The sequence below is a fragment of the Sciurus carolinensis genome, chromosome 2, assembly GCF_902686445.1.
Source record: "Sciurus carolinensis chromosome 2, mSciCar1.2, whole genome shotgun sequence".
Classification (NCBI taxonomy): domain Eukaryota; kingdom Metazoa; phylum Chordata; class Mammalia; order Rodentia; family Sciuridae; genus Sciurus; species Sciurus carolinensis.
The window spans coordinates 61,054,804-61,069,504 of record NC_062214.1 but is presented as its reverse complement, the minus strand read 5'-3'; the positions used below and the strand labels follow the sequence as shown (position 1 = coordinate 61,069,504).

At 37.0% G+C, this 14,701-nt stretch overlaps 1 protein-coding gene across 3 annotated transcripts in view; it reads right to left on the bottom strand.

Moving 5' to 3' along the window:
• Chd2 (chromodomain helicase DNA binding protein 2) overlaps window positions 1-14,701 on the bottom strand; it is a 121,118-nt gene that overhangs the window by 18,201 nt on the left and 88,216 nt on the right. For 2 of the 3 annotated variants that reach the window (XM_047537817.1, XM_047537819.1), the window contains 5 exons: window positions 13,562-13,690; window positions 12,440-12,580; window positions 10,217-10,351; window positions 2,845-3,023; window positions 199-298 (listed from right to left, as the gene is read on the bottom strand). In XM_047537817.1, coding sequence (XP_047393773.1) covers window positions 199-298; window positions 2,845-3,023; window positions 10,217-10,351; window positions 12,440-12,580; window positions 13,562-13,690 — 684 coding nt within the window. Of the gene's footprint in view, window positions 1-198; window positions 299-760; window positions 1,764-2,844; window positions 3,024-10,216; window positions 10,352-12,439; window positions 12,581-13,561; window positions 13,691-14,701 lie in introns of those variants that run through there. The other variant, XM_047537822.1, reaches the window with a different exon arrangement.

Here is a 14,701-nt window from a genome sequence, read left to right as displayed (position 1 = left end):
CTGTGATAGCTTTCATCACCCTGATTAGACCTGTGCCTCCAACTATAAAGCAAAGGCAAAAAATCCAATAACAATTCTAGAGGTACCACCCAAAACCCACAAGTCTACAACCACTTCCCCAGGTAAAAACAGTCATTAAGGAATTTTTTCTGTGGAATTGATTTTTATTTGTTTGAATGAATTAGAATTGTACTTTACCTCCTCTTCTTGAGATCTTTTCTTATGAGCCATCTTGTATAACTTATGTAACTTTCGAGCATCAAATTCTGTAAACTTGGAAACAAAAATCCATAGATTCCTAAAAAAATAATAGAAGTCCTAGTAAATTATAGAATTAAACAAACAATTTAAATTATTTAGAATATTCTTACAGTTACAAAAATATTCTCTCAGTATTTTCATCAATAATATATCTTTATATGCTTCTATCAAAAGAATCTGACTGAAGGGGTGTGGGAAGCCGTCCTTAGCAGAATTAGACTAGGTTAAGCCATGTGATGCAGAAGCCTGGCTTGTAGGAACTGCTGGGAGGCATGTGACGCTGCATGGGAGTGGTTCCCTATCTCCTTCTAGAATTTTCCCCCTAAGAGGATGGCTCCCCTAACTCTACCCTATTCTGTCCATCACAGAAGAAGCTCCTCCTGGTCCTTGCCCCCTTTACCTGTATATTATAAATAAAGGAGAGTTGGGCAACTCCATGTTGTTGTTGAAAGAGGCCAGAGCTGGTCTGGCCAGACCCATCACACCCCCTCTCTCCCTATAAAAAGAGTATTGGCTCTTGTGTGTTCATTAAGTAGGTAAGTTTTTTGGGTAATTGAGTTATATACCGCCAACATCCTCCTCTGAAAGTTAACGCTTTCCTCCTCCACCTGAGACATGGTAGAGAGAACCTCCACAAAGGGGTATTCTATCAATAGCTTACAAACTGTAATTTGTATCCATGGTATCTATGATTCCACTCCTTTAAGTTAGTTTTCCTCCATCTTCCCTACTTTATGAACTCTGTCACATCATCCTTCTTCACCACCATCTCCCATTAGGACCTACATTCAGTTGGTTGTCTCTGTTGTCCTTCTTTCCTCCTACTCATCACTAAGGCCTATCATCTTCCTTAAAACTCTCAGTGACTCCTTTCCTCCAATCCCATCACACTCACCTTAGCATGACATTACTGCACATGCTAGGGTAGTTTATAGTGAGTGGGGAAAAGAACACCATTTTAAGCTTTCTAATGGGCAGAACACTCATATAGGCTCCCTAATTACTAAATTTGCTGCATCAGGTAGAAAGCCATTTACCTTAATTTCTAAGGTCTCTTATAAAGAGTTTCAGTTTTCTTAACAAATTGCCTATAAACTCTACACACCTCCCAGTCACCTCACTGCCCTCCCTACTTTCAAGCTTTTGCTAAAGGCCTAAGAATTCTGTTCATTTAAGCAATTCCACTTGCCTTGCATGCATGCAGCGCAAATGTACCTACCTACAGGTCTTTCTCTCAGAAGGCTTCCCTACCTGACTCTCCTTCTGCAGGTACTTCCTTCTTACAATTTCTATACTATATCTAGCTTTTATCACTTTATGATGGAAAGTCTCTTAGAAGTCTTACCTTGTACTACTTTGAACTCTTTAAGAACAATGACTTTCTTATGAACTATAGCTAGCCAAGATCACAGTGACTGAAGTATTTAACACGGCAGATCCAAATGCACAGTATGAAGCCTAACTTCATGGATCCAAGCACTAGGAATGACTCTTGTTATATTCTAGTCAGATAAAAAAGAAGTTACTACAGCGTTCAGGGTATAGTAATAATTCAAATATGAAACATGCTGAGCATCCCTAATCAGAAAGATCCCAAACTTTCAGTGCTGAGCTGATGTCACAAGTAGAAAATTCTACACCTGACCTCATGTGAAAGGTCACAGTCAAAACACAGGTATACTAAAAATATTTTATAAAATTACCTTCAGGCAATGTGCATCAGGTGTATGTGAAACATAAATGAATTCTGTTTAGAACAGAGTCCCATCCCCAAGTCAAGTCATTATGTAGAAATAATACAAAATCTGAAACATCTCTGGCTCCAAGCACCTCAAACAAGAGACACTTCAACCTGTTTGTAAAGTTCTAGATTAACTATTATCAACACAAGCTACTACTAGAGTTCTTTAATTATTAAAGAATAAGATGGGAATGAGAATTGATAGTTCTTATGGTTTTAACCTTTGTTTCATCTCATGTGTTGGCATAGAACTAATTAGTTGTAGCAGATATAATATTATCAGAATGTTTGAGTATCAACCTTAGATGAGTGGAACAGTTACACCAGAAGGTCTTTCTATCCCTTACAGTTTTCCTTCTTTTTTTGTACTAGGGACTGAACTCAGGGGTGCTTTACCACTGAGCCACATCCCCAACCCTTTTTATTTTTTTGAGACAAGATCTTGCTACGCTGCTGAAGCTAGCCTCAAATTTGCAATCCTTCTGTCTCAGGCTCTTAAGTTACTGGGATTACAGGTATACTCCACCACATCCAGTTTCCTTATAGGTTTAAAGAGTCTTTATTCTGCAACTAGGCCAGCAAATCTAATGTGACTGCTTTTTCTTATAAATTGCATTAATATCTTGCCCTTACTAAAGGTTGATTATAGTGGAAAGGCCTATTTGATGAAAAAGAAGTTGTTGAAGTCTGAAGGCACATTGCCAACAGATGAATTCTGTTAGAAAAAAGATTTTTGGATGTGACATAATTTTTGGATGTGATTTTGTTTAGTAAACAAAATCAGAACCCACACACACACTCATCAAATCAAACTGAGCAGTTGCCAAAGCAAGGTTGGTTACCTCCTCCACAGTTTGATGTGTTCCTGGTCTGAGTAGGCTTTAAGGCACTCGGCTATCCGGTCGCCAATTTTGAGCAAGCAATTCCGGGTGTGTTCCAGCTGTTCTTGCACGTTGAGTCCCTTGTCGGGTTTGTCAAGCTGCTTCAGTGCCTTTTTCACCGGCCTCATCCTTTCCTTACACTGGAATAGGCCAGAAGAGTAGAGACATAAGCTACCTGTAGAAAGTCTTGCTCTTTGCTTACCGTGCCCTAACTTCCCACATCGGAAAAAATACAGCCCACCCTCATGCCATACAATCACTAAAAAAGGAGGGAGTAATGCCAGTAGAATGAAAAAAGTATAAACACAGAGCCAGGAGACCAAGGTACAAATGACAGCACTATCACTGATGGGGTAACATTTTACACCTTGCTCTGTTTAATTAGCTGCAAAAACATCACTATAATGCTTCACGAGGCCATTATGAAGATCAAATGAGAATACTACAAACCTAATCTGAAAACCTCCTACCACAAGGCATCTAAGAAAGCAGGATAAAATATGTATAAATCCTTTAGGCTTGACATATAATAATAGATGGGCTTCCAGATAAAGATGATAAACTAAACATAACAAATATTTTTTCTTCCTTCCTAATCTCATGGAAATAAAGATTTTTAAAACTGTCTTAATTTGAAAAGGATAAGCACATAAAGAAAGGGGAATTCAGAGAGAAAACAACAACAAAAAACTATGGCAGCATGGGAAATGAAGTAATAGACCTGAGAAAGTGAAACCTTAAGCTAGCAGTGTAGTCAGTATAGAACCACCCTGATCTGTAACTATAAAATTCCCCCAAAGGCCAGTATCTCTGGTGTGGTGAAGAAGGATAAAATAAGGACTGGTTTAAAGACTACATAAGGAGTAACAGATACCCAGATCCATAATTAACATCACCCAGTTCTGACTATGCCTTGTCATTATCAGACATAGGTTTATTTTTTTAGAGTGAACAGAAGAAAGGCCTCTATACTGGCTATACAGTCATACTTGAGGGGAAAGGACATCACAGTGACAACAGGATTAAATGAACATATGAATATGACATGGGCCACTGGCCAGTATTCTGATTTCGGATTTCAGAATGAAGGAAGCTAGGCCTTCATACTCTCCAGTCAGAAGATTAGAATTTGTAACAAAATTTGTCTACCTCAAGGAAAAACCAAAAGATGGTGATTTGGTTCACTGGAGGCTTCACAGTGGAAGCAGTCCAGTTGGATCACCCTACAGCAAAAGCTCTCAAAGTCCAACCCACAAAAATTCAGAGTTTCCAATCAGATGTTTAGTTCCCCATTCTTAAATATGAGAAGATAACTAAGAATTGCCAATACCATTTGAGAAATGATAAAAAACAAATATGAAAACATTCAGAGAGCCATAAGAAGGGAAAAGATCTTGGAAATGAAATATGACAAGAGAAATGAGAAACTAAGAAATGAGAACTAAGGGGAGATAAAGTTAAAGAAATCCACCAGAAAGTAAAAAGCAGAAAAGGAAAATTTTAAAGGACAAAATTAAGACACTTATCTCCAGAATCTGATATCCCAAAACAAGGAATTGCATAAATATAAATGTAAGAAAACAAAATTATCACAAAACAATTCAAGGAAATTTCTCAGAATTGTAGGACTGGATATCTAACACAACGAACTAAGACCTATTTTAAAGTTTCATAATAATGAAAACCTTACAAATTTCCATCAGTTTGTAGTAATTACTACAGTTATGCAATTATGATCTGTGCATATTTTAAAATAGGTTTCAGGGGATTTTCAAGATGGTGGAATACAGCAAGTCACTTTCCTGGCTACTTCATGGCATGAAACAAAGAAAGCAGATAGGAAGCTTCTCAGCAAGGTGGGTCAACAAAGGGGGTCAGGGAGCTTTTACTGGAATTTAATACTGGATATTCAAAGCAGACTGGGGACTTGGGAAGTTGGATGTAATAAAAAAGGAAGAAATTTCCAGTGCCACGGATAATACTGTGGCCAGATGTACCACCCAGAAGTCCCTCCAAAAGTCAAGATAAGGGAATTAAAGGAACCTGCATTTTTAGAAGGTCTGACGCATGTCTGGGTACCAAGAGTTTACAGATCAAAGGCACTGCCCAATGTTGCACAATATCCTTGTGCAAGAAAGAAGCCAAATCTCTTCTGGCTGTGTGAGTACAGAAGAAGGAACCATTTTGCAGCCAAAGGGTGGGGGTTGGCAGCTGAGGGAGTCAATACCCGGTAAACCTGACTTTGGGGTGAAATATAGGTCTTACAAACCCTCACTGCAAGAAAAGCATGTGCCTAAGTGACCAGGAGAAAATCAAAGGTGGAGAGAGGTTTATAAAGGGTACGACTGGTACCCACCCAGCTTTCCCCATCCCCCTCTAATCCAGCTGCATGCAGGACAAGCTGGGAGAGAGTCTGGCCTGGCCTGAAATTGGAAAGAGCAGAGATGGGAGAGATTGGGTTTGCAGACTGAACCCAGTAAACATGGGGTGCCCAGGGTCCACAGATGATGTAGTGGACTGAGAATTGGCTTCACACCATAGAACTGGAACCCAGGGGAGATCCCTGGGGTACATTCTTCCAGCATTGACTGGCAATTGCAATGATATTTAAATCTCCAGACCAACTGGCACTGAGAGAAGTGCCTGGAGCCAACCTAAACCTAAACTCTGCCTCTAAGAGTTCCACCTATGGGATTACCTCTCTCACTCTAGCAACCCCACCTTAAGGATGTAAAAGTAAGCATCACACCGCAAATGACCCCACCTAACAATGCTGAAAGGGAAAGTTGAATCTTTTAAACTCCAAAGGAAACAATTCTTTAACTTTTCATTGAGATTTTTTCCCCCCTATTTTCTCTTCTCTGTTTAATTGTGACCTTAATGATTCATGGATATCTATACACATTCATATATGGGGTTTTTTTCCCCTCATTTTCAGCATTTCTAAGGCCAGTTATTTTTCATCCATCAGATTTTTGAGGACTAGGATGTTTGATTAGTATATTTCAGCTATATATTTATCTTTTTATTTTTAATCATTTAAAGTTTTACTTATTTATATATTATTTTCCTCTCACTTATGTTTCCCTTGTTTCTCCTTCTCTCTTTTCTTCTGCTAATAGCCAATCTCTATTGTTCTCTTTCACTCTTCCTTTTATTTTTTACTTCTATCTTCTCTCCTTCTCCCCCATAATCATCACATCCCATATATCACTTCTGTTAACTCCCTGTCCACCATTCAGAACTGTAAACCCTTTTGCAAACTTACTATTTTTATTGTAGGCAATAATTGATCATATCATTTCTGTTTATTGTGACAATTAACACTGTAGATGTCACAGCAGGAACTATTTGGTTTAATGCAGCATATTGTTTGCATTGGTTGTTGTTATTATTTGTCTCCCCCTAAATGGTGAGGTAATGGAAACCTTCAGGTACACTATAAGTCTCAGGATAAAAACTCTACTGCCTCAGATTCATACTGTTAGATAGGTACACAAACAACATGAAAAAGCAAGAAAACAAATTGCCCCAAACAAACCAAGATATCCATAACAGAATCCATCGATACCTCAGTGGAAGAAATGTCAGAAAAGGAGTTTAGAATATTCATAGTTAAACTGACTTGTGAGGAAAAGGACGATGTAAGGAGTGAAATCAGAGATAAAGTACAGGAAATAAAAGATCACTTCAATAAAGAGATAGAGATTCTGGAAAAAAAATAAACAGAAATACTCAAAATGAATAAACTGATAAACCAAATTGAAAATGTTGGTAATGATGTGGGGAAAAAGGTACACTTATACATTGCTAGTAGGACTGCAAATTGGCGCAACCACTATGGAAAACAGTATGGACATTCCTCAGAAAACTAGGAATGGAATCACAATTTGACCCAGTTATCCCACTCCTCGGTATTTAGCCAACAGACTCAGAATCCACATACTATAGTGATATGGCCAAGTCAATGTTTATAGCTGCTCAATTCACAATAGGTAAGCTGGGCAACCAAACCAAGTGCCCTTCAAAGATGAACAGATTAAAAATATATAGTATATATACACAATGGAATATTACTCAGCCATAAAGAATGAAATCATGGCATTTACCAGTAAATGGATGGAACTGGAGACTATCATGCTAAGTGAAATAAGCCAATCCCAAAGAACAAAAGGTCAAATGTTCTCTCTGATATGGAAGCTAACACACAGTAAGGGTGGCAGGGAATAGAAGTTCACTGGATTAGACAAAGGGAAAGAAGGGGGAATGGGAATAGGGAAGACAGTAGAATGAATTGGACATAACTTTCCTATGTTCATATATGAATTCACAACCAGTATAACTCCGCATATCACATACAACCATAAAAATGGGAAGTTATACTCCATGTATGGATAATATTGTCAAAAAAAATCCTACTGTCATGTATGACTCAAAAGAATAAAAGAAAAAACATTTTTAAATAAAATTTTAAAAATAAAATAGTTTCAGGGACCAGGGGTTTGGCACAATGGCAGAGCACTTGACCAGTGTGTGTCTAAAGCCCTGGGTTTGATCCCCAGCACCACAAAGAAAAGGTTTAAAAGGGATGTAGGGAGTTGGGGGACTCAAAAAGACACACCAAAAACTGGGAGATACTTGTAAATAACTGCAATAATCAGACTATATAAAGGATTCTCACAGAAAAAAATCAAATTGCCCACAAGAGGTAAAGGATATGACCAGGCAATTCACAAGAACATGAATGCCCAATAAATATAAAAACATAATGTTAAAATATACCACCAATTAATATTGCATAGCTCTCAGAATGGCAAAAATTATAATCAGAAGTTATCAACTATTTCTGCGAGCAGGAAAGCAACCGAAACTCAAATTCCTCACAAGAAGGAATTGTTTTGAAGAGATATTCAATATTTAATGAAGTGGCAGATGCACATGCCCAATGAGTGACCTAGCATTTCTGCTCCAGCCACATAGCCCAGAAGTTTCATTCATGGGTACAAGAAAAATTTGTAATAATTTCATTACAGCCTTGTTTATGTTAGTAAACATCTGGAAAAACCCCAATGTCCATCAACAGGAGAAGAAATGAACTATGGAAGTCTATTTTTATAAAGTAACATTAAGCATTTAAATCAGAACCATAATGATCAACATGGTTAAATCTCAAAAATATGAGAGGGTAAAAGCAAGTTACAGGATACATACAGTGCACTGTAAGTTTTAAAACATGGAAAGCAATATTATATTTTGCTTATTGATACATAGGTGGTTGTGTGGTACAGTCAAGCCCTCCTGCCACATTGCTTGGGTCAAAACTCTGTTCTCCTGTCTTGGCTGTGTGACACAGGACATATTACTCAACCCACTCACCTTATTTTTTAATATGAAAAATGGAGATGAGAACCTACCTTACAGATTTTTGTGAAAAAATTGCAAATAAAGAACTCCAATAGTAACTGGCTATTTACGTGAGGTATTACAGTCTTTACAGACATCAAGAAGTAAAATTCTAAAACCACACATAAGCCTAATTATCAAATTCAGGAATCACGCACTTATGGGAGGGAAGAAAAGAAAAGCATGGGTTTAGTTGAGGAATACCAGGGGATGCCACTTTTATTTTTGAGTCTTAAAAATGTATTTGACAAGGTTTCACTGTAGCTATAACAATGTCTATTATATTCCTGAAATTTTTCTGTATTTTAAAAATATTTCAAGTATAAAACCAAGATCAAATGAGACTATGTGTAAGAACATTTTAAATTTTATTTATTTTTCCTTTAGAGATAGGATCTCACTATGCTACCCAGGCTGACCTTGAACTCCTGGGCTAATGCAAGTCTTCTACCTTAGTCTTCCAAGTAGCTGAGACCATGGGTACACACTACTGTGCCTGGCTTGTAAAAACATTTTCTAAAATGATATTATATAAGCATCAGATACTGTTTTTCTTTATAAATAATGGGCTAAAGAAAATCTAGGATCAGAAAGCTGGGTATATAATGAACTCATTTTTACTCAGTTCATTTGTTTATTGATATACTTCTAGCATCGAAGTGAATTTTATATAATACATATGATTGCCCTCAGAGAGCTCAGAGGCAGAAAAGAGAATTAAGAAAACTGAGATAACTACAAAAAACATGCACATATGCATGTAGGTTTTGGAGAATACAGAAAAAGAGGTCAAAACAGTGAGAAGACTGTTTGTAGTCAACATTCCATTCTCCACAGAGCAGGAGTATTTCCAAATTCAGAAAAAGACTACTTCTTCTTTTAGCCTAAATAAGCTATTCGAGTAAACTGTGACTTGTGGAAGTTTGGGCAGAAGAAACCATAGAGAGATAGGATAGAGGTAACTGAGGATTTGTGGCATGATGAAATCTATGCAAGCAGTTCCACCATGGATTGAAGGTGCCCTGAAGATAAAATGACCTTATTCAATCCCATGGTAGGCCTGATCTGTGTACTGTCTGCCCATCACCTTCTTCACCTATTGTGAGGAAATGGAGCCATATTTCCTAGGTAATGTGTTAGCTCTTAGCACCACAACATGGAAGCAGATAAGGTATAGCACGTTCATCACTGCTCTAATGTACTCAGCAGGACCCTCCTCCAGCATCAGATGGCCTTGCTCTCATCACTCTAGCTGCCGAGGCCTCTGTCACCAGTTCAATGCATCATATGGGATCCTGCCACATAACCTTTGTGCATGACATTGTCTGGACTTGGCATGTCCTTCCTTCACCTTCTCTTCCATTACCTATCACTCTTCCTTCATAACCTAATTTGAACATAACTTCCTTAAGCCTTCCTGACTTCTCTTGACTAGGTCAAGTCCCCTTCTCACAGGATCTTCCCACTGTCCAAGCTCTCTCCCTTCCCGGTCCCACTTCAGTAGTGCTAGCATCGTTCATGTAGTTATCTATCTCCCTGAATCAAATACAAAGTCTACAAGGATAGAAACAATTCCCTATTCAATATGGTATCTCCTATCATAGCACAAGGATACTCAATAAATGGAGCTCGATGATCATTACTCTTTCCCAAATACCTGGGCGTCCTTAAAGACTTTCCAACAAAGAGCACAAGACACAAAATTTAATCCTTAGACTTATTTCTCACTAAAGAACAAGATAAAAAAAAAAATTAATCTTTTTATGCCAACCTAGTTAGGAACACAGTCTTCAGATATCATAAGCAATGTGATATGTTAAGTAACATACCAATGTTTATACCAATTGAAGTTCTGTGGCTGCACCTATAAAGGATAAAACCACAGCAAGCACTGTGGTAACACACCAGCATCCCTCATTTCAGCACTTACAATGCTGAAGGTCTCCTGATCCAGATCATCATCCTCATCCTCTCCAATGGGGACAGGTTCACTTCCTGCTGTAATATGGACAGGACCCTGAGATCGCTTTGATTTACTTGAAGATTTGGCATCACCACCTTTAGGCTTTTAAAAAAAGAATTACAAGGAGTCATTGTCATTTGTACAATCCTTGCCTTGCAATGTAGACTTCTTACCTACAATGAGTAACTATGACAGTCACTTTATACCAACTTATAAGATTAATAGCTTAATCATACATTATTTCCACTTCTGACTCTAAAAGCACTTAACTGTAACTTCAATTTCACCAATGCTATATTTGGTCTTCTAGTCCCTCACCCATGAAATGCATAAAAAATGTCATTATGAGATTAAGACTATAAACTAATAAAACTCTTCCGGAGTATCATGTAGCAACTTTGATTAACAGCTTACCCTTTGATGTAGGAATGTATATTCTGAAATCTACATTGATCAACATGGATAAATCTCAAAATTACATAAAGAGTTACAGAAGGATATATATATCATATATATATATAATGTCTTCATGTTAGAACATCTAAAAACATGTAATGCATAGGATGCTCTGTTTATGATTATATGACTGTCACATGAAGTACAAGCATAAAAGTATGAATAGGAAGGTGTCACACCAACTTCAGAGTAATGGTTATGAGGAAAATGGAAAGAAAAGTAATGCTATCAGGAAGCTATAAGGAGAGCAGCTTCAGTAGTATCAGTAAGTGAATTAATGAATGTAAGACATATTAACCAAAAAAAGCCACTTGAAATAAATATGGAAAAATTGTCAATAATAGTTGTAATATGACAGCAGTAGATAATGGATGCTTCCTAAAATGTTCTTTTGTTTCTGTTGTTGAAATATTTCACTTTTAAAAAAAGAATGTCTTAGCCAGGTGCCTGTCTTGTCCCTTAGGAACTTAGTGAGACCCTGTCTCAAAATGAAAAGGACTAGGGATGTAGCTCAGTAGTAAAATACCCCTGGAGTCAATCTCCAAAATAAATAAATAAGAATGTTTTTATGGGGCTGGGGTAGTGGTTCAGTGGTAGAGTGCTCGCCTAGCATGTGTGAGGCCCTGGATTCAATCCTCAACACCACATAAAAATAATATAAAGGTACTGTGTCCACCTACAACTTTAAAAAAAAAAAGTTTTTCTGTGGACAAATGCAGACATATTTATCTCAGTATGGTTTATACTCTTAAAAATTGGAAAGCAGCCAGGCATGGAGGAGAATGCCTATAATCCCAGACACCTGGAATGCTGAGGTAGGAGGATAAGAAATTCAAGGCCAACCTGGACAACTTAGCAGGAGACTGTCTCAAAATAAAAACTAAAAAGGTCTGGGGTCATAGTTCAATGATAAAGCACCATTTGCTTCAATTCCCAGTACTGACAAAGTGGAGGAAAAGCAATTTCAATATGGGAGAATTGAACTGCTTCCATTAAGTTATAGCCAAACAGAACCCTCTCCATCTATTAAATACTATTTTTATACTTGTTTATTCACTGGAAAAACTGTTTATTGCTAAGCAGGGAGAAAAGGTTACTCTAATGGTCTGATCTGATTTTTATTTTACATTTTTTCCTATGTGCAAAAGAGAAAAGTTCCAAAGGTACTCATTAAGAAGTAAGAGTTATCATTGGGTGGTTGAATAGGTGTTAGTTGTGTGTTTTAGCAATGATAAATGAGCAATTGCAATTGCTTTCTCAGAAGTCAACAAGCATACATACAATACTGCACTAATTCTGTGGTTTGGAATGAACTTTGAAAAGGTCCCAACATGAAGATTATATAATAGCAAGGCTTTCTATCCATGTCTACTCCAAAAATTCTTGCTATTTGTTTTGAATCTCAACTCTTCAAATATTCAAATCAATTTGTGGATTGTGTTCTTCTAATATGAATCTAAGTACTTCAAGTACCTACCCGTACGTGCAAATTCTCTCACTTGTCCTATCTCACTTCAAATATCCCCCTTTCCAAAACATGTAATAAAAGATCCAAGTAAGAGCCTTGTATATTAACACCCTGAACTTGCATGCTAGCTGGTGACAGTCCCATCTTTTCTTCTTGAATATACTCATAAAAAGACAGTCCAGAGCCCTCAAACTCCATTCCATTTCTAGTCTAAAAGAAATTTCAAAGGCTCTGGGAATCTCCAATAAGCAGAATGGCATCATTACCTTCTCTTTCTTATCTTTTGACTTCTTCCTTTCTTTGTCCCCTTCTTTGTCTTTCCTAGAACTCATTTGCTTCTCCTTGTTCTCTTTGTTCTCTTTCTTCTTCTGTTTTTTCTTCATTGGACTTTTTTCTAAGCCATCATCCTAGGAAACAAATAGGGTTACGAACTTTTGCCTTAAACTTTGAATTTCCTTGTTTACTTTCTGGAGAGAGCAGCACTATCTTCAGTGATTCATCACTATGTTTAAAACTAAAAGCTTATTTTCAATCACAGAGCTTTAAAGCACTCATTTGCCCAATTCTCAATTCTCTAGTAATAACCCGACACAGGCAGATACTATTTACTTATATCATGTCACATAATTCTCATAACTAACCTTTGAGATAGGTATTATCAGGCTAGGGGTGTAGCTCAGTGGGCAAGCATTTTCCTAGCACATGTGAGACACTGAGTTGGATCCCTAGCAGTGTTTGGGGGGGGGGGGGTGGAGGGAGAGTCATTATCATTCCCATTCCATAGACAGAAAAAAACTGAGGACTAAAGAAAATAAAGAGATTGCATACCTGTCCAGTCAGTTAGTAATGGATGAAGTTCTAATATCTGAATCCTGACTCACAGAGTTTTGTTTGGACCTAACAAGTGACTAAACTACATAGTTCACATGCCTTTATATTAGACCTGGGCTTTCTTTCAATATTAGTATTGGTACTTGGCCTAATTACCCAAATGAGGATAAGTACCAATTGTTATTTATTATTAAAATATTCATGGTTCCCCACATTAGTTCCATCATGTATGAATCTGCAACTGCATTCTTCTCCAACAGATTAAGTGAAAAAAAAAAATATATATATATATGTATAGACAGATAGATATAAATTTATATATAAATGATTTTATACCCAATGGCACAATAAATAGATCTTAAAAAAAAAAAAAAAAAAAAAAAAAAAACCAGGGCTAGGGCTGGAGCTCAGTGGTAGAGCACTTGCCTGGCATGTGTGAGGCACTGGGTTCAATCCTCAGCACCACATAAAAATAAATAAAATAAAGGTATTATGTCCATCTACGACTAAAAATTAAAATAATAATAATAATCCTCAAATAAAATACAGCCTCATACCTTTACTTCTCCCTCTTCTGATGGATTATCTGAATGTCTGGGAGATGAAAACTCAAGTCCATGTTCATCTTTCAATCTTGGTGCTTTGTTTTCCTTCTTTACTCGAGGCTTCCGCTTTTTTAATTTGGCCTACAAAAAAAAAGAAAATGATAAAACTACAAATCAAGTCCCTCAAATGCATGACAAATAACATTTGATCCTTTGATGCAGTAGTAGCTACATAATTTAAACAAGAAAATTCAAAGAAGTGAAAAGAGCAACTAATTTTACCTGAAAACAATACGAAACATAAAAACCCCAGGGAGGATACATATCCCATACCATATAAAGACAGCCATATTCCTTGAACCTATTGGTTCGACATTTTTGGAATTTGTCCTAAAGATAAAATTTTTGCCAAAAAGGGCAGGCAGTACCTTATATGCAAAAACAGAATTTAAAATAACATATTAGGGCTAGGAATGGGGGGCTCAGTACTATGACACTTGTCTAACATGCATAAAGCCCTGGGTTCAAACTCCAGCACTACTAATAGTAACCATAATAATGACAATAATATTAAAGATGACAATATTAACAATAAAAACCCTGGAAACAAAGTATTTTATCAGCAGGGTACAGTGGTGCAAAACTGTAATCCCAATGACTCAGGAGGCTGTGGCAGGAGAATCACGAGTTCAAAGTCAACTTAGTGAGGCCCTAATAACTTTGTGAAACTGTGTCTCAAAATAAAAAATAAAAAGAGTTGGGGATGTGGAACAGAGGTTAAACACCCATGGGTTCAATTACCAGTACCAAAAATAACAACAACAAAAACTCCCAAAGTATTTTATCTAAAAATAAGGTTAAAATATTTATCCACTCAAATATGATAATCTAAAACACATCTTTCTAAAATCTAATACATATTATATTACATATTCACCATATTGTCTGGAGAATGATATGCTACTTTATTATACTATTGCCTGAAAAATGTTTAATTTCTTGGGGTTTGGGTGGGTACCAGGGATTGAACTCAGGGGCACTCAACCACTGAATCACATCCCCAGTCCTATTTTGTTATTTTATTTAGAGACAGGGTCTGAGTTGCTCAGCACCCCACTTTTCCTTAGGCTGGTTTTGAACTCTCCATCCTCC